Source organism: Conger conger, chromosome 11 (assembly GCF_963514075.1).
Source record: "Conger conger chromosome 11, fConCon1.1, whole genome shotgun sequence".
Classification (NCBI taxonomy): domain Eukaryota; kingdom Metazoa; phylum Chordata; class Actinopteri; order Anguilliformes; family Congridae; genus Conger; species Conger conger.
The window spans coordinates 8,673,687-8,698,729 of NC_083770.1; the positions used below are offsets into that span (position 1 = coordinate 8,673,687).

Consider the following 25,043-nt stretch of genomic DNA (forward strand, 5'->3'; position numbering starts at 1 on the left):
TATGATAATCCTAATTATGCATTACTTTTTCAATTGCCTTCTTTGAAGAAATATTTCACCACTATTTGGAAAGTCTAATATGTCTATATTTATATTAACATTTAATGCTGCTGCTTCTGTTTCTCATTTTGCGGCCTACCATCTAATCTGTGCAGCCATTTCATTGGATGACTGTGATTCAGGAGCAGGCCGATCGCAGCTGCCCAACCAAGCAAGACAAGCTTTTCCATGATGAAGCATGGAAACCATTTCACTGTCAGTACCACATACAATCAGGATTTCATTCCAAACTGCATTGCTGTAGTGACAATCGGTGTAGTTTCTAGCTGCCTGCTTAACCACAACCTTTTTATACCCATGGTTATCTGTGCTTAACTTAAAAACAGTGAAAATGTCAACATGCCACTAAAACTGTTTGGAGAACATTTGCCAGTGCACATTTATGACATTTATGACCTAGTGCATATGTGACCTTTATTTTCACAGTATTGGAGTAAATGTGTTCTATGAATTGACCAAGCTACATTGCACGATGATGTCCAGTTCCTTCAAACCAGATAAGTAAACTGGAATAAGTATTGCTCTGTGACACAATCACAATGTGTCACTTTGAAATGTGGGTCCCTGACCCACTTGTTTTCAACAAACAAAGTCAATAAAGATAGAGTCAGAAGAGTTTGCGTCATTTGGAACAACCTGCCCGGGTCTGGTTTCACTTCTAACTCTGCCGCACAGGAGTTCAGTTACTCCTCAGCCAGCTATTGTTGCCATCTCACTACCCATTACCCATGGTGCACTGCCAAGTTTCCATGGGTTTCTCTGCTGTCAACAAACACGGCCAAGATGTCCACGAAGGCTGAACCAAATAAGTGAGTTTCCATTCAATTCCTTAATTTCTGCTGTAGTTGAATGATTTATTCAGTATATACAGGTATTTTATGTAAGTGTTCCTTTGAAAATAAGTGTCATTACTGCCAGCATGCTATATATTTATTTCCTGATAGGTACAACTGGGTACAACTACTTTATGAGCAGTTTATGTATTTTTAGGATTTTACAATTACTATACTTTCATCATATTAAAACTTAGACATATATTAACTGATCAAAACAAAAAAGATATATGATTGACTATAAAAAAAGACATGCCTAGACATGAAATCTCTGAAATGCTTCTACAGATCAGAACACTCACATATGCCAGCCTTCTCTGTGAGACATCCCATGATTCCAAAGCTCTACGTTATGCCATGGAAACAGGACATGAAAAACCACAGGCTTTTACTGAAGGTGAGGATATGCTGTGCTACAAATGAACGCAATGTCTGCATTTAATAAAAACAAATCTAATATTAATTTTTTCTGTGTGCTACCTTCCCCTGGCTCCTGTCAGAATGTGTCTCTGGCCCAGATTCCCCGTGTGGCTCATGAAGATAGTCTGTTTTTGGAAAGCAGTGAGCGCCTTTGTCATGGGCAGGACCGAGTCGGAGCGCTGGATCCCGCCACCCCAGGCCTGCCTCACACCTGCCTCCCGCCCCCCACTGCCTCACACCTCTCCAGGTACAACAGCTCTCTTGCTACTACTCGGGGGTTATATGGACAAGCCCCTCCCTGACATTCTAAGAAGACTTTCATCACGTGTCACGGAAGGTGTTCTCCGGGACTAGGATGACGTCCGTGCTCCCATTTGTTCACCTTTTGCTGTATTTTGTTTCATTGTTTTGGCACGGGATGTGGGACACAATGCATTTCACGAAGCATTTGTCACAACTGCCTTTTATGATGTGAAGAAAAGAGATTGTACTAGTCACAGAATAAATTGCCTGTATTTACTGGTGTTCGTTATTCAGCAAATTAATTGCTCAATTGTTGATCGAGATGGCTACATGGAAACGGCTTGTGAGTCATTGTTGAATTAAGGATATGTTTTCAGCCACCTCTTTCCAACAGGCCTGTCCCCGCTGGCAGTAACCTTGTGTTTGTTTCGTTTTGTAGATCTGCAACTGTTGCTCGAGAGCTTTTATTTCTCCTTCCAAACTTGTGTCTCTCTGTGGGGGCAAGATGTGGAGTTTTGCTTTTGTTAATTTGTTTCTAACCACCTCCTGACTTCAGCAATCCTTTGTCTTGTTTCTTCTGAGAGTTCTACTTTGCCCATGGTGGTGGACTCCAAGGAAACAGTACAGTTCCCTGTGAAGATATGGTTACAGTATACATTTTGGTTATATATTTCTAGCATTTCACAAATGAACTGCTTGTTTCTCAAAATGATGGAGACAAAAAAAAAAAACAGGTTCAGAAGGTAATACCAATGGATGCAAAACACTGGTGCTGTACTATGAGAAAAAGACTGAACATTAACCAGGCACTGCTCGATACTATTTATCTATCGCTGTCCAGCATATACTGGCTACTGTAGTACTTTCTTATCGTAAGTCAGGTGATATTAGAAATACACAAAGTGAAAGCATCTGCAGAGGGCTTGCTATTCTCTTTAATATAGATGTTAAAAAAACTGCATGCGCTGCTTACTAATCAAGGGTGTTGTTTTCCAGTCATGAAAACGTATGCTTTTCTGTATATTCATACATGCAATCAGGGTATTTGCACATAGAAGATCCACCGTAATACACCAGAAGCCTACACCCTGATCTTTATCATGCACATAACTGTAACAGAGATTCACTTTGAAGTAATGGCCCGGGCAAGTTTATGATAATAATTTTGTACAGAATGATGATGAAGTTTCTGTTTCTAACTTAAAGTTTGCAATACATATTCAGTACATATGTCATCATTGTAATATCAAGTTTTGAATTCTTACATCAATTATAGTAACTGACAGCAGGATGTCAGTGGGAGTGCAGCTAATTTACATTTTCAAAGGTAGTTTAAAATTCATTGAGCATTAAGTCCTGTAAACCTGGCCACCCTTTTGCCATTTTACATAAGTATATGTCTGTTATATTTGATGATCGGTTTTCATTTCTGCTACAAGTGCTCACAAACCAATAACATTCCACAATGCCCCGGTGCAATGCATAGAATGCTTATTCAGAACAGTCATGTAAGTCAAGTAACATATGTCAACCCCTGCCTCTGTCTCCTCACCAGACAGACAAGATTATGGTATTGGTATATATTGTGCCTCCTCTATAAGCAGATGAATTCACCAATATGAGGTGACAAATTCCAAACCACAAGAGCATTGAATTTCAGGGTTAATAGAGTTGAGACTGACATATCCATGCACTGGTGGCAAACCTGAAGTAGCCACATAGCAGTTTATTTTCCACTTTACTGTTTAGGCCCTAACGCATTGATACATCAAAGTATATCTTGACATTATAGGCTACTCTGTGTTCTTACAAGATCTCCAAGACTCAAGTTATATAGAAATACTTTGTTTAAATTAGTGTGATTTGAGGAAACATTTGTGGTAGCATATGAGATTAATGTGTTACTTCAGATGTGTTAGTACATACTCTAAAAGCTGATTTTACACTTAACATTTTCTTGTGCATCTAACAAGGAATAACCTATGTAGTTTATTACCTTGTGTTACTGAGATACAGTGGCACAAGTCAAGTCAAGTCACATTTATTTATAAAGCACATTTAAAATAACTACCGTCAACCAAATTGCTGTACAATTTCAAATTACTATATATGCCAAAAATAAAAACAGTGAAAAAAAAAAAAACTGTACTGCAATAACAATACATATAGATACAACAAAAACTATTTGTATTTACATACATACAAATTACATACAAGTGCACTTTCAACATCCACACAGGCAGATGGATGTTTTATGTCCCACCTTTGGAGTTCAAGAACTGAAGTGCAGTTAGGGGGTTAATTCATTCATTCATTCATTCATCCATTCATTCATTCATTCTCCCACATGCTGATGTTAATTAGCACTGTTAGACATTAATGTGGGGGGGTCTTTTCGGGTTCCACCAGAGGCAGCAATGTTGAAATGATGTAGTTACATCAAATGACAATCGAGAACAGGCTGACACACATCAGGACATGGAACAGGGTGGCTGGGCAGTGTTGCATTAGTAATGCAGAATTTGCAGAACAGACGTGGATTATATTTAAAAGTCCATTAATTTTAATGAGTTGGCTTACACCAGCCACAGAGCAACACAAGGGTCATAAACACCCAGTTACCATCATTTTTTTCACACACTGCTCATCATGTTTTCCCAAATATCCAGCCACTGTTTAAGGATTCATTGTGTACTGCTTAACTTATGTTTACATATTGGTAATGTCTGGAAAGAATGACTCTTCCATCCGTATGAGCAATGCCATATTGGTGTAGGCTGCTGCATATGAAGCCAGGTCCGTGGGCATGTGCAGTGCACACACACACACACACAATTACCATTAAGCAAGAGCTAATGCATATTTAATCAATTAAATATTTTATGGACACTTAAAACTTAAATTGTTATTGTGCTTTTGTTTTCGCGGAGCCATAAACCGATTTAAAAACAGAACATTGCTGGCTGGTGATAGCTTTGTGCTATCATAAACAAAATTGTGTTGACGTTAACCCCAGCGCTGTGAGACCCAGTAATTTACTTTTTCATGTATGCAGTATAAATGACATATTTTCTACAAATGCAAAAAATGATATGGACGTGCACCAGTATGACAGTTACTGAACCAGGCCAACTTGGCCAGCTTGGCTAAAGCAGGAGTCATACACTGTGGGAATAAATCCATTTGCTGAAATACAACAGTTGCCTTCATTAAAGGGAAATATGGTTCAATTCCGAATCCTGCAGTTTGAACGATCGACACCCTTGTTTAACGTTCGGCACTGAAGGGCATCAACCGAATACAAGAGCAGCAACTGTTGAAACCCTTCACTTATCCAACATGTAGAATAAATGTATTGAATTTAATTAGTTATTACCAAAATATATCAATTATCAAATAAACTACCGAATTCATTGATAGGGAGAACAACATTACCAACTCACAATGAAGAAAATTAAGAATGAACAAAACTGACAAGGTACAATAGGTAATTTTGGACTCCTAACAGTCAAGAGAGGAATTGCAGCAGCAAACACCATCAAACCAAACACTGTTTATCCCTCCCACAGTCTATGAATATAGTCCGTAATTTAAAGCGTTATTATACAGTTCAGTGTTCTCATGCACTGTTTTGGAAAGCTGACAGTGACAAATGCGACAAAGCCTGCCAACTTTTCATAGTGTTCTAGCAAGAATATATTTGCCGAACAGGCCTGTAGCATAGTGGTTAAGGTACATCACTGGGACCTGCAAGGTCGGTGATTCAATGTGTAGCCACGATAAGATCCACACAGTCGTTGGGCAGTTCAGCAAGGCCCTTAACCCTGCATTGCTCCAGGGGAGGATTGTCTCCTGCTTTGTCTAATCAACTGTACATCACTCTGGATAAGCAAGTCTGCCAAATGCCATTAATGTAATGTAATGTTATGAAATATTGACTTTAGTGTGCTACACAATACTATTTATATTTTTTGGTCTTTTTGAAGTTTTCATTTTAGCTCATTTTAATTTTAACTATATTTAAAATCAACTATATTATGAGCAAGCAATTTATTTGGGTATGTAACTAGCTGGTTATATAACTATGATATGGTAGTCTACCATAAACGATGCAAGACATCAAAACATTTAGCTAAAGGGACATGTAGCTGCCCAAATTGCACTCCACATAAGCAATCACTGAAACTCTGTATACTATTGCTTATTATCCAAGCAAAAAATACATATCTAGTTTTAAAATGATACCAGTTCATTATTGGTCTCCACTCAAAGCTAAATGGTAAATGGTTGGAATTTATATAGCGCCTTTATCCAAAGCGCTGTACAATTGATGCTTCTCATTCACCCATTCATACACACACTCACACACCGACGGCGATTGGCTGCCATGCAAGGCACCGACCAGCTCGTCAGGAGCATTTGGGGGTTAGGTGTCTTGCTCAGGGACACTTCAACGCAGCCCGGGTGGGGGATCGAACCGGCAACCCTCCGACTGCCAGATGACTGCTCTTACAGCCTGAGCCATGTCGCCCCTAGAATTGTTTCTAAAAATGCAACCGTGGGGCAGTGAGGTTGGGGGTGGTGGTGGTGCAGTATGGTGTGTGCTGCTGTTCCTCCAAAGCCATAAAGTAATAAAATTATCAGCATAAGTAGAGCAGGATAGAGAACAACCAGATAACATTCCATAAACATGGTTTAAGAGAACAGGGTACTTAGACACATGAGCAATGAGAGAGTTTGCTAAAATTATTTTATAAATATTTTGTCTGTCTCTCAAAGGTAATATACAGACCAAATATCTGACAACACCATATGCTTATTTGTGGTTATTTAGATGAGCGCTTAGGAATGCTTATGTAGTGCTTATGAATGTGCTATGTAGTGCTTATCAAGGAGCTATAGCTCTTATGTAGGACTCTTCAAATAAAGTGTTACCATCTGCACAATATAAATAATTGACAGGATATAAATATTCAAGTTACTTTAGTAACCCTTTGGTTTTCTAGTAATATCTGCAAAAAATGCTGAATACCACACCTAAGTAATGAATCATGCATCATCACTATTCTTTATAAACACCACCCATTACACCACCCATTAAATGGAAGCTCGGAATAAGAATCTACAAACTACCCAACAGTAGACTGGAATGCTTTTACATAGTGTTCCTCTGCAACACCAGAGCTTTATACACTGTTTTTCATTTGCAAAAATTCTTGTGCATAAACACAGTCCAGATTGCAGATTGCAAAACAGTTCCAGTGGTTGTGTAAGGTTTATTTTTCCCTTGCACTTTGAGTATTTTACATTGACTTTACTGTGGGCTCTATTACAATTAGTGAGAACAAGAATTGTTTGTGCCTCTGCATCAAAGCATGAAATAACATTTACTTAGACATCTCTACATCACAGCCCAATGTCGATCTGTAATCACACTTCATCATACATTTAATCAACCACATGAAACAAAGCAGCACATCCAAGGCTCAGTTACTATAGCTATTCATTACTAAATGACAATGACTACTTTCATGAGAGAGCTTGCTCAAAAAAATGACCTTGGTAGAAGCTATTGTATGTTCAGATACTGTATGTTTTATTTGTTGACTACATGTAAACAGATACCTCAAGCTCTTGCTGATGCCCAAACCACAAATCTGTGTCTGACTGCCTGAAAAGCTTGGCAAAATGCCCTCCTCATCAATTTTATTTTATATTAAACGTCACTCAGACAGTGCAAGCTGGCGTATTCAGTAGATATGAATCTCTCCAGAGTAGGGGAGATCCGGGGAAATTATAAAACATGTATAACTCAATTAGTGTTTATGCAATTAGTTCTCAAAATTTGCAATGAGCTACCCATATTTGTTTGCGATAAACACTAGTCATTTAGACACCATCTACAATATCAGATAATGCGGGACTTTTTTTTTTTTAAATACAAGGACTGCCACAGGATGGCCTGTAGCATAGTGGTTAAGGTACGTGACTGGGACCCGCAAGGTTGGTGGTTCAATCCCCAGGGTAGCCACAATGAGATCCGCACAGCCATTGAGCAAGGCCCTTAACCCTGCATTGTTCCAGGGGAGGATTGTCTCCTGCTTAGTCTAATCAACTGTACATCACGCTGGAGAAGAGCATCTGCCAAATGCCATTAATGTAATGTAATGTATTACAACCTACCACACTACTGGGGTGAATTGTGATACTAGATGGGCATGGATGTAACAATTTAACAGAAAATTTGCTTAAATCAGAGCCATATTATTACAATTAAACAAGAACTTGTGCATAAGCCCAAAGTATGTTTTTAACAATAAAAAATACTTTTATTCTTAAACGAGAAATATAAAATGCCTATTTCTAACAACATTCGAAAACAAAATCCGTTTTTATATTTTTTATAACGTCACCCTTTTCAAATTATATATTTCAAATAAAATAAATGGCATCCTGTATTTTATTTGAAATATATAATTTTGAAAAAATTAATATATTGTAATAGAGGCCACAGTAAAGTCAATTTATCCTTTCAATGTAAAATAGCATTACTTCTAAAAATCTTTATCCATAAAATATATACTGTAACAGCATCACACGCTTATTACTGCCATGGAAGTTCAACCATTTTACCTACAATATTGTGACTGCTACACAAAAAAATGTAGCAATAGAAATGATAATTGTGTACCTCAAAAGGATTTATTTTGGCTTAAATCTCAATATTGCACCAATATTTAATATCGAGTCATCAAACTTCTCAAAGGGGACTATGGGTCTGGACAAAAGTGATCACATGACCACGACTCATTCCTTGTTGGTCAAATTGATGTTGTTACAACTAACCAATTGTTTCAACTATCACTATCACAGGAAAAACCTGGATGAACAAATTAATGTAAAGCTGAGTCCTGGGGTGATGTAAAATGGCCCTTGAGTTCTTCATCACGCTATCTTTGCATGAGGAAGCAGCAATCATTTTATCACATGGCTCAGAGCTTTTAATTGCAAAACATCTGCTCATTATAAATCTTACCCGTATGCTCCAGCATTCAGGTTTGGTGTCAATTCTATATCAGTTCAATTAATTGAGGAAATACATTTTTATTCAGTAATAATTCCAAAATGGTCATAATGTTCAGTGCTGGTTTTTTAGTAAATAAATAAAATAAATTGCGAACAATAATGATTTCCCAGAGTTTTTAGATAATTTACGCATTATCCTGAAGAATCTGTACTTTCAACATGGTCAGTTATTTAGGATTTAGCTCTAAGAAGCGTACAGAAGCAAAGCCTTCTATTTCTAACATACATTGCTGCAGTACATAGCCTAAATTACAAATGAATTCCAGACTTAATGACAGACAAGAAATGTTGTGAAAAGAAAAGTAAAATTAAGACTATTCATTGTATTTCCATTACCAGTTACTACAGCAAGATTAACAAAGAAATTGACATCTGCTAGTCAGAAAGGACTATTTTTTTAAAAGTTCAATTTTTGGTTACATCAAATTGAGTTAAGTGGTGATTACACTCTCTATAGGCCTTGGCACTAAAAGCAAGTAGGCCTACATTACATTTCTGCAGCCAGAATTGGACTATACTCAAAAAAATGAATGGCATGTGTGCTGGTTTAAGGCAAAATAACAGGCATTCAGTGTTTTGAATTTTGTCACCAGTGTTGGAGTTGAAAGGTTGTGATTTATCATTGGTTTTCACTGGTCACGTGTCTGTTACATAGTCATTAGCGGCCATATTAGTCATACCATTTCTTTCATTAGACCGGGGGATAAAGTGAATGGAGGAAATTCCATTAGTTTAAATTTATTTTTTAGAGAAAAATATGATTAACTAACTGTGGTTTTCTTATTTTAGCTTTTACGTTTCTGGACGAAGACTAACTAAATTCCATTCTAAGTATGAGCACATTAATTTGCTCATATACGAGCACAAAATCTGCAGCTATTGATATTGTATTAATTTAAAATAATAGCAAGCCGCTATTCGCGAAATTTCTTTTGAATATTTTTTTTTTCACACGCATTTACATTTTAGGCTGTGCTCTGATTTTGTAGACTACGCGTGCTGCTTGTCTTATCATATTGCGTTTGCGATATAATGGCGGCAGCTATTTCGACCCCGGCCGGGCAGAGAATGAGCACCCGCGCCACTGCCGCTACTCCGTTGAGCCCTACAAGAATATCTAGGCTGCAAGAGAAGGAAGAATTAAGAAACCTGAATGACCGATTAGCCGTGTACATTGACAAAGTACGAAGCCTCGAGTCCGAAAATAGTGTTCTTCACCTGCAGATCACCGAGAGAGAAGAAGTGAGAAGCCGAGAGCTCACTAGTATTAAATCACTGTACGAGACTGAGCTTGCGGACGCGAGGAGATCCTTGGATGACACAGCTAAAGACCGCGCCAAACTTCAGATTGAATTGGGAAAGTTGAACACCGAGCATGAGCAACTGTTGCAAAAGTAGGCTACGTTTTGCTATTTTATAAATATCGCTTACTCACCTTTGCATAATGGGGTGATTGATCCTTTCATGTTTTCAGTTATGGATTATTATTATTATTATTATTATTATTATTATTATTCGTGTTGCTGTTATTTTACAATTTAAATATTTCCACTAAATCAACTCGGGGTTGAAGTTTCACTGTGACATTGTTTCTTTAGAGGCGTACCTAAATCACACAAATGACTGTTTACTTGATTTTAAGATTTGCGTGTTGACAGTCTGTTTGTACAGTTATCACAAACTAAAGTGAATAATTTCATATAAAACGCATGATTGTATACAGTTACATTCAAAGGCCTGCTTTCATGCTAAAGTTTATTCAAATCGCATAAGGGCCCCAGCCACAGCACAACTCTATGAGCTGAGCTTGCTTCTTCAGAACTTGTTCAGCCACAGTTGTCCCTTCTACGAACTGAGCCCCTCTGCTTCCCCAGCTATGTGAAGAAAGACGCCGACTTGGCTGCCTCCCAGGCTAATCTGAAGGACATAAAACGCATGATTTTAAATCGACGTAGCATAGGAGGAGTACTAGACGATATTTAGACAAAGAGATGGATTCTAAATCCGGACAACTAAATACAACAACTACTCAATAATCAACATCTTGATATTGGCTTGGGAATCAAGTTACTCTCAGGTCCAAATAGATGCTCCAACTTAAGCAGACTTTGTTTAATATTTTTCTTGACTGTTAAGTCTAATAAAGTGCTCGCTGAGAGTATATGATAGATGACCAAAATATGATAATTCCACTGACTCGCTCTGAGCTAGCAAATAATGTAAAATGGCATTCCTGAAGTGTTGCTGGCTATCAATTATTGATCCCACTCGCACTACTGTGTGTTTCTGGTCTGCCGCTGTTTCTGGATATGTGGTCCATCAGGTGACAATGCACTGTCCAAATTCCCATAAAATGAGATACAGAATGTGTAATGAAGAAGCTGAACTATCTATTATTTCTGGGAATTTGATGAGGGTATGAAATCAATGTTGTCGCCATTGCTGTTTTTGCTACATGTGAGGAAACATTAAGCCTCTGATGCTTTTGACTAACAGCTTGTTGCTGAGGACACCTTTGGCTGCTCTTTCATCTTGTAACCACTGACATTTAAAACAGACACAAGAAGGCGAAGTGCCTGAGTGGTATTATGTTGTTGTAATTAAAGTAATATCCTAATTACAATGCGTTGCTCTCCTATTCGTGCACAATGAGTGCTCCTCTCCAACCAGCTGATTAGTGTCTACACGAAGTGCAAAGCACATTTTGCAATGGAGAAATTTATTTGGTAATCTGCTCTAAAGTACTACCCCATTGAGGAGGGATGAGGAACTAGCCACCAAGAACTGAAGCCATGGCGCTCTGACATGCAGCGTCTGCCGATTCTAGTTCCCGTTTGATGGAGTGTGCTGGTTTTCCTCCAGTGGCTCCTGTAATTACATCTGATTTAGCAGACAACACCATATCGTAAGCCAAGTTCCTTACTCCTGTTCCAGTGAGTTACCTCAGCTTCTGTAGCAGGCTTAAGTGTTTTTCTGAGATTAAAAAAAAACTTGAAGTAGATGTATCACACCCACACACACACTACTGTGAGGCTAAAGTTACTGAGTGCATTGGTTAACAAAGACTTTCAGTTAAGTGCTGTGACACTGCTTTTTTAAGGCTCAACACTGCTAAAAATACGTAAGCTGGATACGTGATGCATCTCAAAGAACGGAATAGAAAAGTGCCATTTTGTCTCATTTTGATATCTGAAAGCCAAATGTAAACTTTGAAACACCCAGGTGACATGCTCCAGCAGCACTGAAATTGTGCAAAATCATGCATATCTAAAAATATATAAACATTCAACAGTGACTGACTGATATGTAGCAGCCAGGCTTTGATAGCACCTCAAGAAATTAGAAATTGTCTGCTCTCTACATCATGGTATTGTGCTTTTCTGTGATATAGCCTTGTGTTCTTTCTCATGCAGCCTCTTGTAGATGTGTATATATTGCACATCTTGGCTATAGTATTTGCTGTGCAATATATTCAGTGGGGTCTAAAAGTCTGAGACTACATTGAAAATCTGGGACTTAATTTGCATGTAATCATGGAAATAAACAGAAAGTTTTAGGATTAAGAAAATTTAAAAACAAATGCAAGAACTAGGCGGCACGGATGGTGCAGTGGGTAGCACTGCTGCCTCACAGCAAGGAGGTCCTGGGTTTGAATCCCCGTCGGCCGGGACCTCTGTGTGGAGTTTGCATGTTCTCCTCGTGTTTGCGTGGGTTTCCTCCGGGTACTCCGGTTTCCTCCCACAATCCAAAGACAAGCAGGTTAGGCTGATTGGAGAGTCTAAATTGCCAAATAGGTATGAGTATGTGAGTGAATGGTGTGTGTGCCCTGCGATGGACTGATGACCTGTCCAGGGTGTATTCCTCCCTTTCGCCCAATGTATGCTGGGATAGGCTCCAGCCCCCCTGTGACCCTGTTTAGGATAAGCGGGTTAGGATAATGAATAAATGAATGAATGCAAGAACTACTTGAAGACCAAAGTAGAGGAAGGAGTAATGCACAATCCACAATCACCGGACATCAACCCCAATGAATTTTTTAAATATAAGCCTTCAAAGCTTTAAGTTATCAAAATATTTGTATTGTTAACTTGTTTTTCAATTCAAAAGTTTATTGAAGAAATGTTTTCATATCAATATCATATCAATTCTTATCATTTCACCCTATCATGTGTACTAAAGAGCAGTTTATATATTGACAGTATCTAATGTTGTGGTGATTATAATGTATCATTATTTTTGATCTGATGCACAGTGAATACAAAAGGGAAGCATAGTATAACTGTATTCGCACCCAGTGAAATCAGAGGGTGCAACACTGCATCATTGAGGCAGGACAACATGTTTACTATTTGCTTGTTAACTGTGTTTTCACCTTTCCCCTTCACACTGCTCACTATGCTCTGTGAATTGGTGAGCTAAGTATTTCAGCACATTTATAATGACAGCAGAACTCCCTCTGATTATCAGTGTAATTACGCACAGCTTTCAGATGGGTTTATTGCTTGATTGATTGATTGATTGATTGATTGATTGATTTAGATCCATTAGGAAACTTTGTGTGACATGTGGCATCAGATCACATGCAACAAGACATTGCAAGATATACAAAATACACATACAACACATAGCATCACATGACTTCACAACAGAGCATGGCATGGGTTATATGGACGTGGACATGAGATGGTATGAACACATGAATACAGAGCATTAACATGACACACCAAGCAACACATTAAGCAGCCCAACGAGACAAATGTACAAGGACAACCATCATCCACTGTATATAATCACAGTCATACGAAGGCCTGCTTTCATGCTAAAGCTTATTCAAATCCAACTCTATGAGCTGAGCTTGCTTCTTTAGAACTTGTTCAGCCACAGTTGTCCCTTCTGTGATCTGAGCCCCTCTGCTTTCCCCAGCTATGTGAAGAAAGATGCCGACTTGGCTTCCTCCCAGGCTAAGCTGAAGGACACTGAGGCAGCCCTACGCTCAAAGGAGGCCAAGCTAGCCCATGCACTGTCTGAACAGAGGGGTCTGGAGGGCGGCCTGTCTGACCTGAAGGCACACATCCTGGAGGTACCAACCCCTTGTGCACAAGTCCACTAGTTTATCTTTCATTTCATTCATAATCTAAGCTCCACTGCCTCACATCTGTGGAATTTCCCGACTGGAACAGTCTAGGGCTGTCCACTATATGTTTGGCCTTTGTACTTGGCAAACCTTGCTCTGGAAGGTGTGAAACAGCACAGTGAACACAGGGGAGAGCAGATCTGCGAGCTGGGAAGTGTGTCAAAAGCTGGAAATGAAGGAGACGCTCGTTTAGGTTTTTGTGTGCTCCACAATGAAGAACGGCAGTGCTGAAAGCACAAAATGAAACGAGCGTCTCCTATCAGATGTGACCTGGCTGAGAAGTATTTTTGCCATTTGTAGTATTGCCTTATTTGAAATTAGCTTAGGTAGGGGCACTTGCAAGGTAGCTAAGGTTTGCCTGTCTAAATTTGACTAAATGTGACCTGTCTAAATTTGACTTAGGTGCTTATGCTTCCCTTTTTGACAGGGCTCTGAGCCTGCGTTGGCCAACTGGTCTTCAGTATAGGACACAACACAGTATATGACTACAATAACATGACCCCCACCCCCAGACCACCCTGTTTAGCCATTTCATGACCTAGCAACTTCTTGAAGATTCTGATGTTTGGAGGACATGAGCACTGACCATCTGTTGTGCCCACAAATATAGCAACCTGCGCTGGCCTCAATATGCTTGTGTGCCAGTCTGGCGCAGAATCCTTGAATGTGCACTTTCTCATAAAAAACATTTCTTGTGTGTAATCCTCTAACTGGGGAATTGCGTTATGATAATTTATCACCAAACAGGCTGAATGCATCAGGCTGGTGTTTCCTGTGTGTTGCCACTGCCAGTTCCTATGCATGTGGGTAAATGATGTTGAGGGCCACTGTTGTGGTCTTTATGGTAGTGAGAATAAAGGCCTCCTTCTCCGCGGTTCTGGTCCACAGCTGGAGACCAGCCTGGCGTCCTTGAGGAAACAGCTCGGGGAGGAGACGCTGCTGCGGGTGGACCTGGAGAACCGCTGTCAGAGCCTGGCCGAGGAGCTCCAGTTCCGCAAGAACATGTTCGAGGAGGTCAGCTCTGCTGGGAAAATTAAATCCGCTCCGAGCACAAATTCTAAAGCTGTATCTCGGACAGAAAGCTGTCAGAAAAATATCATTTTGAAAGAAAACTTTTTTGCAGCTGGCCTATCCTGCAGTGTGTTCACCCTTGTCAGCCTAAATTGAGTGAGCTGATAAAGCTAAAGAGGGAAATCAGTTTCCTCCCCCCAACCTTAACCCAGTGTTTCACAGACCTCAACATTACATCTTTGAGTGTGTTAACTGTTGATAGTATAGATTACTATGACACAAATATGACTTTTAAACAAGTGCAACAAGATTTAAGGCTCCTCCGCGCCTATGCCTTCCTCAACCCGTGCTCTTCTCTCTCCTCCCCCCCCCCAACACGTCTTCACCCCGCAGGAGATCAACAAGACGAAGCGGCACCACGAAACTCGTCTGGTGGAGGTGGACTCGGGCAGGCAGGCGGAGTACGAGTTCAAGCTGGGCCAGGCTCTGGCGGAGATGCGTGAGCAGCACGACGGACAGGTGAAGCTCTACAAGGCCGAGATGGAGCAGACCTACGTGGCCAAGGTGAGGCGCCCACCGCCACGCAACCCCACCTCGTCGGTGTTTAACTGTGTAGCCGCCTGTAGCGTAGTGGTTAAGGTACATGACTGGGAACCGCAAGGTCAGTGGTTCGATCCCCGGTGTAGCCACAATAAGATCCGCACAGCCGTTGAGCCCTTGAGCAAGGCCCTTAACCCTGCATTGCCCCAGGGGAGGATTGTCTCCTGCTTAGTCTAATCAACTGTACGTCGCTCTGGATAAGAGCGTCTGCCAAATGCCATTAATGTAATGTAATGTAACCAGAGTGTCTCCAGTGATGTGTTGGGAGTGGGACACGCAGAGGAAGTCCTGTTGTGAACACATTTGTGATTGTGTCACGTACACTTACTGAGCACTTTATTAGGAACACCTATTTATTCACACGATTATCTAATCAGCCAATGGTGTGGCAGCAGTGCAATGCATAAAATCGTGCAGATACGGGTCAGGAGGGAAAAATGTGATACAAGTGATAGTAATGCAAATACCCACACATTACAGCAGAACAGCATCTCTGTCTGAACACACAACGTGTCAAACCTGTAAGTGGATAGGCTACAGCAGCAGAAGACTTAAGTTTAAGAAATAAGTCCACAGCGAGTCATACTTTAAATAAAACTGTAAACAAGCATTAGAATGCACAGCCATGGTATATGAAAAATGTATCACTGCTATGAACTGATTAGATTGTTTTAAAAACATACATAATTATATATAGCTGTGCTTATGTTCATTAATAGTCTTCATATGCACCCATATAACATTTATAAACAAGAGAGTCATCGTAGAGATGAGAATGTGCCATCTGCATTTAAGTAAACCATAATATACACTCACTTAACTGTCACCAACACAAATGAAAATATTTAGTACATGTTTTGGTACCCATTTAAATGCATAGCCCAAATAAAGGGATGCCATCATCATCTTGGCTTTTACGAAACCAATCACAACATAAAGTAAACGCGTGGTGCGAGAGTGTTGAGAAAGATAATTGTCGAGGTGGAAAAGCAGTGGGAGTTGTAAACTGTGGTGTTTTTGCCTGAGGTTATCATACCTTAAAATTCTCATACCGGCCTACTTGTAATGAGTGAGATGTGCAGCCCCTGTGTTTCATAATTTTGACCAAATACTGTAATAAATGATCTTGCCTGATTGGTCTTTACACTCACACATTTCACACACTTTGGTCTATCTCTTTGCAAGAGCACTTCAAAGCACAGCTCAACCCAAGCACATGTCTATGCCATTACAAATCTGGGCAACCAGATTTCGGCGGACAACCGCCTCTACATATAATTTGTCCACCCCTTCTGGCAGGTCAGGGACCCAGATTCCGTGTGAGTAATTGGTATGGCTCTCGTAAGAGAAGCGACAGTTGTGTATGTGCCTGACGGTTAATTTCATGCCGTTTCAGCTGGAGAACGCCCGCCTGTCCTCGGAGACGAGCAGTGCTGCGGCCGGCACGGCTCGAGAGGAGCTGAGGGAGTCTGTGCTGCGCATGCAGAGCCTGTCCGCCCAGTTGGCCAACCTGCAGAAACAGGTACCTGCCCATTTTACTGCTAATGGACAGCGACTTGGTGCGGGCAACGTACTAACAGTCGCGGCCGTGATTACAAGCTTGAGCGCTGCTTTGGAGGGGCAGTGGACAGAGCTGACCACATCAGGTTTTTAATTGAAGTTTCGGATGCTGTGCTCCCTGGCCCAGTTGGTCGAGGTCCTGCTATGGCTCCAAACAAGCGTGAAATGCATTCTGGCAGCTCATAGGTTAGCACAGCGCTGCTCAACTCCACTTCCGCAGTGTCTGCAGGCATTTGCTACAGCCGTGCGCTACAACACCTGATTTCACTAACTAGCTTATTATCTGAACCAAGCAGGTAAAATAATGTGTGAAAACCGCTGGTGTAGCGCACAGTAGGAGCAAATACCTGCAGACACTGCGGCCCGCAGGAAGAGGAGTTTAGTAGCGCTGGGCTACCATATACAGAACTACATTACCCATAATGCCACGTGCTGCGAGTCATGCTGTTTTGGGGGGGGGGCTTGGGCAGACCCGTGGCTTGCAGGACCGGATCGGTGAGCTGGAGACGGCGCTGGGGCAGGCGCGGGACGCCAGCCGCAGGATCCAGGCGGAGAAAGAGCAGGAGATCGCCGAAATCCGGGCCAGGATGCAGCGGCAGCTGGACGAGTACGAGCAGCTGCTGGACGTCAAGCTGGCTTTGGACATGGAGATCAACGCCTACCGGAAACTTCTGGAAGGAGAAGAGGAGAGGTGAGAGAGTATCGATCGTAATTTTGCTGTCACGCCAGTGTCCCTACGTGTCCTGGGTTTTTAGTGCAGTTTTCATAGTCAAAGAAAATGAGAAAATTGCCTCCATGTCCTGCAAAGTAATTAGCTCGTCCTGGAAAATATTTTCTGTTTAATGTTATAGGCCAACACCACAGGTGCCCTGGGTGGCAATCTAACAACCTTCCACCCCACCGCCCAATCAATAATTTCAGTCAATCTGACCCCAACTGCACTGCCCAGTCTGCAATTGCAATCCACTCCCCCACTCACCTTCTGGTCAATGATCACAAACTGCCCCTCTATATACAGTGCATTTCGTGAGTATTTGGACAGTGACACATCTTTCGTTGTTTTTTGCTGTGTACTCAAGCAGAAAAACATTTGAAATAAAACAATCACTATGTGGTTCACGTGCAGACTTCCAGTGTCAATTTGAGGGTTTTTACCCCAAATAAGTAAATTCCTACACGGCTCACCCGATATGGATGTAAAAACACTCAAACTAAAGCTGGAAGTCTGCACTTTAACCTCATAGTGGTTGTTGCATTTAAACTGTACAGGAGTACAGAGCGAAAAACAAAAAAAATGTGTCACTGTCCAAATACTTACGGACTGCACTGTATATTACAGGTAAAATTTCCTGGAGGATAATGTCTTGAAAACGTTGCGAACCTGGCTATGTCGTAGGTGACCCATGGCTCATTTGGGGCTCGTTCCGCGGTTCCCTCGGCAGGTTGAAGCTGTCCCCCGGGCCGTCCTCGCAGGCGTCCTCCAGCCGCGGCGTGCGCACCGCGCGCGGGAAGAGGAGGCGCGTGGACGTGGAGGAGTCCGAGGCCAGCGTCGCCAGCATCTCTCACTCTGCGTCCGCCACCGGGAACGTCTGCGTCGACCGACTGGACACGGACGGGAATTTCATCCGCCTGCAGAACACCTCCGAACAGGTGAGGGTGCTCTGACGTCTCGCATAGCATTTACAAAAGGCTACTTTTTTCCTTTTTTGCCCAGATTATGACACGAAAAGCCTATAAACCACATATTTGCCTTAGGGCAGTGGTTCCCAACCCTGTTCCTGGAGATCTACCGGACTGTAGATTTTCACTCCAACCCTAACAAACAAAGCACACCTCATTCAATAGCGAGAGATTAGCTGCTAATTAGGAGAATAAGTTGTATCAATTTACGGTTGAAATGAAAACCTACAGGATGGTAGATCTCCAAGAACAGGATTGCGACCCACTGTCGTACAAAAGACTCGCAAATGTTTCACTTGAATTATGGTAGAACTGGTGAGCTGCATTGTCAGCTTTTCAGCATTTCATCAGTGCTTAATTGAAGTCCCTGACTGGCTGAAGAGGCACCACACTTTGTTTTCTGGGCGTACGTTTCACATTGCTGGGAGAGGAGAACCTAAAGAGCTGCTGACATTTTGGCTCTCCAAGACTGGAGTTTCAGATCCCTGCTGTAGACCTTCCATGCAAATACTGTCACTGTCAGGAAGCCGCAGCCCAGCTGTTCTCCACTCCACTTTGTAGAGATTGGTCCCTGTATATAATGCCTGTGCTCTAGTGTCTGTGTTATCTGTACATTATGAACCAATAGCAAACAAGGAAAATGACACAAGCAGGCTGCAGATATGAAGACAATGTTTCTGTTTGAGGTTCGAGTTTGGCTTCTAATGAAAAGGTGGCATTCATACAGGACCAGCCTATGGGGGGTTTTGAGATGACCAGGACGATTGGAGATGTCTCTGCTACCTACAGGTTCACTCCCAGATATGTCTTAAGAGCAGGGCAGAAAGTCACGGTAAGTCATGCGAAGTTGCATTACGATCAGGTGTTCTCTGCGGTAGATGGTTGCTTACACCCCTTGTTGAATGCATTCAACCCCACTGCACAGCACGGCAAAGCGATCAGTTCCTCTCAAAACGTTGTTCTAAGTAACTGTTGAATGTCATCTTCACTCACAGATTTCACCCACTAGTCATCTTTAAAAAACCCATTTGTAGCTCTGCCACCAACATTAACATTAACCACAGAGGAGATTGATGCATATAATAATACACTTTTTGTGATTAGTAAGCTCACCAGTGCTCTCTTTCTTAATTACGTTCCAAACAGTTGATTCTGGTAAGCCTAAGGTATGGCCGATATCTCTAATCATTATATTCTTGTTTCTTAGTCTTTGACTCTTATTGGCACAACTTTGGTCCTTATCTAAGATAAACAGCAATAATAGTTTCCAAAGGTGGTATTTATGTATTACTTGCAATTAAACACCCCTGAGCAATTACAAACACCTTTGAAGCCGTGTGTCAAACATTATGGTACCCTGAAATGGGGGGACTATGTACAAACACCGCTGTAATTTCACACAGTGAAACCAAAATGTATGAAAATACCCTTTAATAAAATCTGAGAACGTGCACTTTAGCCGCATGTTAATTGTGTGATTCCAAACCTAAAATGGTGGCAAATCAGAGCCAAATCAAGACATAATGGGTCTTTTCCCAAACATTATGGAGGGCACTAAGTTCATTTCTGGTTATTCACTTGTTCAGTTTTACAAATTCTTGGTTACTAAGACTGAATTGCAGAGTGAATTCTGAGATCTTTTTGTATGGATCCCTGAAGCAGTGTGTTAATTTCATCAAGGTTATTATTTCCTGCTATATTCAGCAAGTGTGATATTACTTATGTTTGATATCCGATTCCTTGTACTTTGCCAGTGGATCTAGGTCTTATGAACAGATGATGAAATCACTAGAGAGCTGGAAGTATTGATTATACAAACATTTTCATATGAAGCTTAATTAAAGCTGTAATTTAAAATATCCTTTTAACTGATTCTGTGTTGCTATCCTCACTTTGAAAACTGGGTGTTAATTGGATGAGCACAGACAGCTTGAGAGAATTGTAAATTTTCAATATACTTGTACTATACTTTTACATATGAGCTTTTCAGCTATTCAAATTGCTTTTCGCTGATGTGGTTGAGCAATCATCTGAAATATGCATCTGCACAAACAGTCTATCCGCACGTGTCTGCTTAGTGTAGATAACTTGTAACTGGGTACAATGATTCATTTTTAAATGTCTCTTTATGAAAATAATCAGGGATTTTATTTTTTTGTAAAAACAAAATTCTGATTAATACTTGTACTGAAAATGTTCAACGTTTGTTTCTGTAACACAAGAGACAATAGGATAAAGACTCCGCGGTTGATATTAAAAGTAGAATTCCTGAAACGGAATGGCTTTTAATGGTAATGGTGCGTATTTCTTCTTAACACAGTGAGACACTTATTTGATACAATAGCTGGCTCGTCAGTTTCCCATGGGGAGCTTTGATGGCTGAAAACACAGGACTCTTCTTGTCTGGTGAATCCACTTCATAATTTAATTTTCATGGCCTGCCCATGCATCTTTGTTTGGGGATCACAACGTACATTTTTAATAATGCAGAAGCGCATTTGCGAAAGCTAATTTGCGATCAGCCGAAACGACTCTCTTTGCATAGTCTGCGCAGACACCGTTAGCTTGTGCTAAGTAAATATCCCGTTCATGCTATTCGTGACCCGGCAGTGGACACCCCCAGCTGTGCTTTCTCAACCTGCCTCCCTGTGTTCAGGTCTGGGCCTCCGATGCAGGCGTGAGCTCCAGCCCCCCTGCTGACCTCGTCTGGAAGAACCAAAGCTCCTGGGGTGCTGGGCAGGACGTCAGGGTGGTGCTGCGGAGCCCGCAGGGAGAGGTACGGAGCAGTCTGGGCCTGGCGGTCTCTTTTTCTGGAGGGCTGTGTTGGGTAGCGTAGTGGTTAGCACCGTTGCCTCGCAAACAGGAGGTTCTGGGTTAGCATCCTCTCTGCATGGAGTTTGCATGTTCTCCCCCGTGTTCGTGTGGGTTTACACTGGGTACTCCGGTTTCCTCCCACAATCAAAGACCTGCATGTCAGGTTAGGTGTGCTCCTGCCGTTGCCCTTGACCAAGGCACTGGCCTCAGAACTGGAGTTCCCCGGGTGCAGCACTGTGGCTGCCCACTGCTCCTAAGTAGCTAGGATGGGTCAAATGCAGAGGACAAGCTACCCCACAGGGTTCAGTAAAGTCTTATCTTGAGGGGAGGAGCGGAGGACCTCCTGGAGTACCTTCGTGATCAGACCGCTCTGTCTTTACAGGAAGTGGCTGAGAGGAGCATGGTCTTTAAGATGGTCTCAGCGGAAGAGGAGGGTGAAGAGGAAGAAGAAGAGGAGGAGGATGAAGACGAAGAGGATGACGAAGACCTCGAGGTCAGTGAGGCGTTTCGATGACGCCCCCCCGTCATCGAAACGCACAATAATTCAGAAGGTTCCCCCTTGCAAAGTCAATGCTCAACACCTAGCCCATCTTTTACAGGGTGAAGCACATCACTCAAAGAGAGGCTGCTCCATCATGTAAAGGCGCCAACACGATTTCCTCTGACCCAACGCGACCCGATTATGATGACGCTGCCAACAGAACTGCCACAGAGCTATTTTTGTAACCGTTTAGTTTTTATTGTGAACGCGTGATTGCATTTTTATACCTTTGGGAAACGCAGAAGATTGCAAGCCATTCTGCTGCCATTTTCTGCGAATTGCAGAATGTAGCCATCGTGAGTTGTTTTATATGAGTCCGTTTTTGTTTTGCCAGATGACTATTTTTGTAGAATAGATGAGAAAACTGAGTTTGTGAAAGAGAGGCAGCTTGCAGAATAATATTCTCCTGGTGCTGTGGTCATATTTTTTTAACCACTTCTATATCCTGACTGTTTTAAGGTAGCATTTTAAGGCACTTCCTCTTGGATAGAAACCTTTTAGTATTTTCTTTTTTAGACTAGCAGGATGCTGCATGTTTTCCTGTAAAACAAAAAGTGCAGGATTTGCTGTCATTTTGGAAGCCTGTGTTTGCATGTTCTGCTTGTACAGTAAGGTTACCGGCACCATTGATAAATATGCACAAAGAATATTGTAAACTAACAATACCATTAATGACATAAACCTTATTTTCAAACATGTATAATGTAGTGTGCTTTATTAATGATTCAATGGAATCAAAGTCTTACATTTTCCAAATAAAAATGTATTTACCCCATAAAACTGGTTTCACAGTTATTGGCACCCCTGGTTTAATGCTTGACAGCTGAGAGTCTTTTCCTATAATCTGTGGTATGGTTGGAGAACATATTTGGAGGGATCTTGACCATGGCTTTGATATGATTTAATTTTGGAGATTGAGAGGCTGTTGCAGAATGTGGATGTTTATTTTTTTATTTTATTTAACCATTTCTTTGTGGATTTTGATGTATGTTTGCAGCCATTGTCCTGCTGAAATATTGACCAATAGTTCCTGGTATTTTGTTGAATTAATTATATCATTGATCACTGTAACACAAGAGACCACTGGTAGTTTATTGTGCTGACTAAAGGCTGTCTTCGTGCCGCCCTTCCAAAGAGTTTGTTGGTATGGCAGTGGTGTTTTACATTACTTCCAGTGGTAAGTGGTATGTTTAACCGTTTATGTACAGTAGTGTGCAAAAATCTGGGCACCCCTGGTCAAAAAATTGAAAGCAAGATTACTTATAGTCATTCAGTTCTCGCTTTTGGAATTTTTCCCCATTCCTCCTCGCAGAACAATCACAGTGATATCAGCATGTTTGAGATCTAGAATGTATTAATAATATATTCCTGTGCCCCCAGCTGCCACACAACCCCAAAGCATAATGGATGCACCTCCATGCTTCACAGTTGGCAAGGTGTTCTTCTCTACAAAGGCATCACCCTTTATTCTCCAAACGTTCCTTCTTTGATGATGTTCAATTTTGTTTTCATCACACCAAAACACAGGCTTCAGGCTTCTCAATGTTTTCTTTTGCATAGTCCAGACGCTTAATTTTGTGTTGAGATTGTTAATTCTGGCAACTCTGCCATGTAGGTCTTTGGTGTGTAAAGTATTGTTGTCGTGTGAACAGCTGGACTTATGTTTGCTACTCTTTTGTGAGGCTCTATTGCAGTGATGTGTTGGTTCATCAAAGCATTTCTCACCAGGTCTCGGGCCATTCTATCTGAAATCTTTCTTTGTCTTCCAGGCCTTGCCTTGACTTCAACTGCTCCATTTATCTTCCATTCTCTGATAAAGTTACTGACAGTGGAAATGGGTAATTTGAAACATTGAGCGTTTTTGTAGGCTTCTGTTTCTTGGTGGAAATGAACGATCTTCATTCTGAAATCCTAGAGGGAACCCATGGTTGTTAACACCAGACAGAACAGCGACTGCAGTTGGATACATTAGAAGGCATGGAGTTACTTCAGAATAATTGGATAAAGTTCAGCCCTAGAATTATACTCACTTGACTCATTGAAGCCCTAACAAGTAAATCACCTTGGTCGGGGCCTAAGTAATTATGTTTTTTAAAAGTTTTTTAAAATAAATAATCCAAAAGGGTTCCCAAACTTTTGCACAGTGCCCTTTTTTATAATTCATAAACTAAAAAATTTGAATACAAAGCAATCTTGCTTTAACATTTGCAGAAAGGTCTCCTGTTTAACTCATTTAGAATTCAGGTTTGCTTTCGATCACATTCAGATTCATTGTAACACACATTTAAACCAGCGGTGCCCAAATTTTTGCACCCCACTGTATTACAAACTGTCTGAATTTACACTTGTTTGCCTTTTCTCATGATGATTTTCCCAGGATGACAACGGGATTTTGCATGCTTGTTACTTCATTTTTATACTCGGTGATGGAATGACTCAATAAAATTCCTTTAGAAAGAGATTAACTTAATTAACTAAATTATTAACTGTAAAATCACAATTGTGATTTTATTTACAGTAATTGTGGGGGTCTGCCAATAATTTTGACAACTATAGTTTTCTGAAATGTATAGAAATAAAACTATATTGTTTTCCTGTATGTTTGAATATAAGAGATTATTATCTGTGTTTATTATATGCAGCCTTTCTTTGTTTTTATCAAGGTTGCCAATAATTTTGCAGCAGTCTGTACATACACTCAGTCAGCACTTTATTAGATGTTTATTGGTCTTATTTTCTGGACTTAGACAGCCTCTGCTGCTGTAGCCTGTTTGACATGTTGTGTTGTAGCAGTCACCTATTCTCTGGTGCTGTAGTAGTAACAGTAGTTTCTTTACGAGTTTTTTTCCTCTTTTGGTTTGCAGCAGAGCAAACTTTCACTGAGTTAATTGGAAGATGATTTGCTTCACCTGCAGCTCAGGGTGTGGGAACTGGCTCTTAATGAGTAATTAAGTGCAGCCTTTTGCATTCCCCTCATGGCCAATCATGGCCAATTCTTGTGGTCCAGCCTTTTCAAGTGCAGTCCTCACGGCAGAACGAACAAGAATTATATACTAGAAAC

The 25,043-nt window shown here is 41.1% G+C and overlaps 2 protein-coding genes across 2 annotated transcripts; both read left to right on the forward strand.

Moving 5' to 3' along the window:
- The first annotated feature begins 748 nt into the window (after positions 1–748).
- On the forward strand, positions 749–1,817 carry LOC133140039 (sperm-associated microtubule inner protein 10-like). Its single transcript, XM_061259564.1, has 3 exons — positions 749–869; positions 1,182–1,290; positions 1,394–1,817. Exons 1-3 carry the CDS (start codon positions 844–846, stop codon positions 1,613–1,615), a joined length of 357 nt encoding a protein of 118 aa, XP_061115548.1. The 5' UTR covers positions 749–843; the 3' UTR covers positions 1,616–1,817.
- A 7,529-nt stretch (positions 1,818–9,346) lies between these two features.
- LOC133140355 (lamin-B1-like) lies at positions 9,347–22,762 on the forward strand. Its single transcript, XM_061260251.1, has 11 exons — positions 9,347–10,036; positions 13,566–13,722; positions 14,665–14,790; positions 15,181–15,351; positions 16,784–16,909; positions 17,418–17,638; positions 18,390–18,597; positions 19,355–19,459; positions 21,284–21,403; positions 21,824–21,934; positions 22,041–22,762. The coding sequence occupies exons 1-11, from the start codon at positions 9,675–9,677 to the stop codon at positions 22,080–22,082; spliced, it is 1,749 nt and encodes a 582-aa protein (XP_061116235.1). The 5' UTR covers positions 9,347–9,674; the 3' UTR covers positions 22,083–22,762.
- The last annotated feature ends 2,281 nt before the right edge of the window (positions 22,763–25,043 follow it).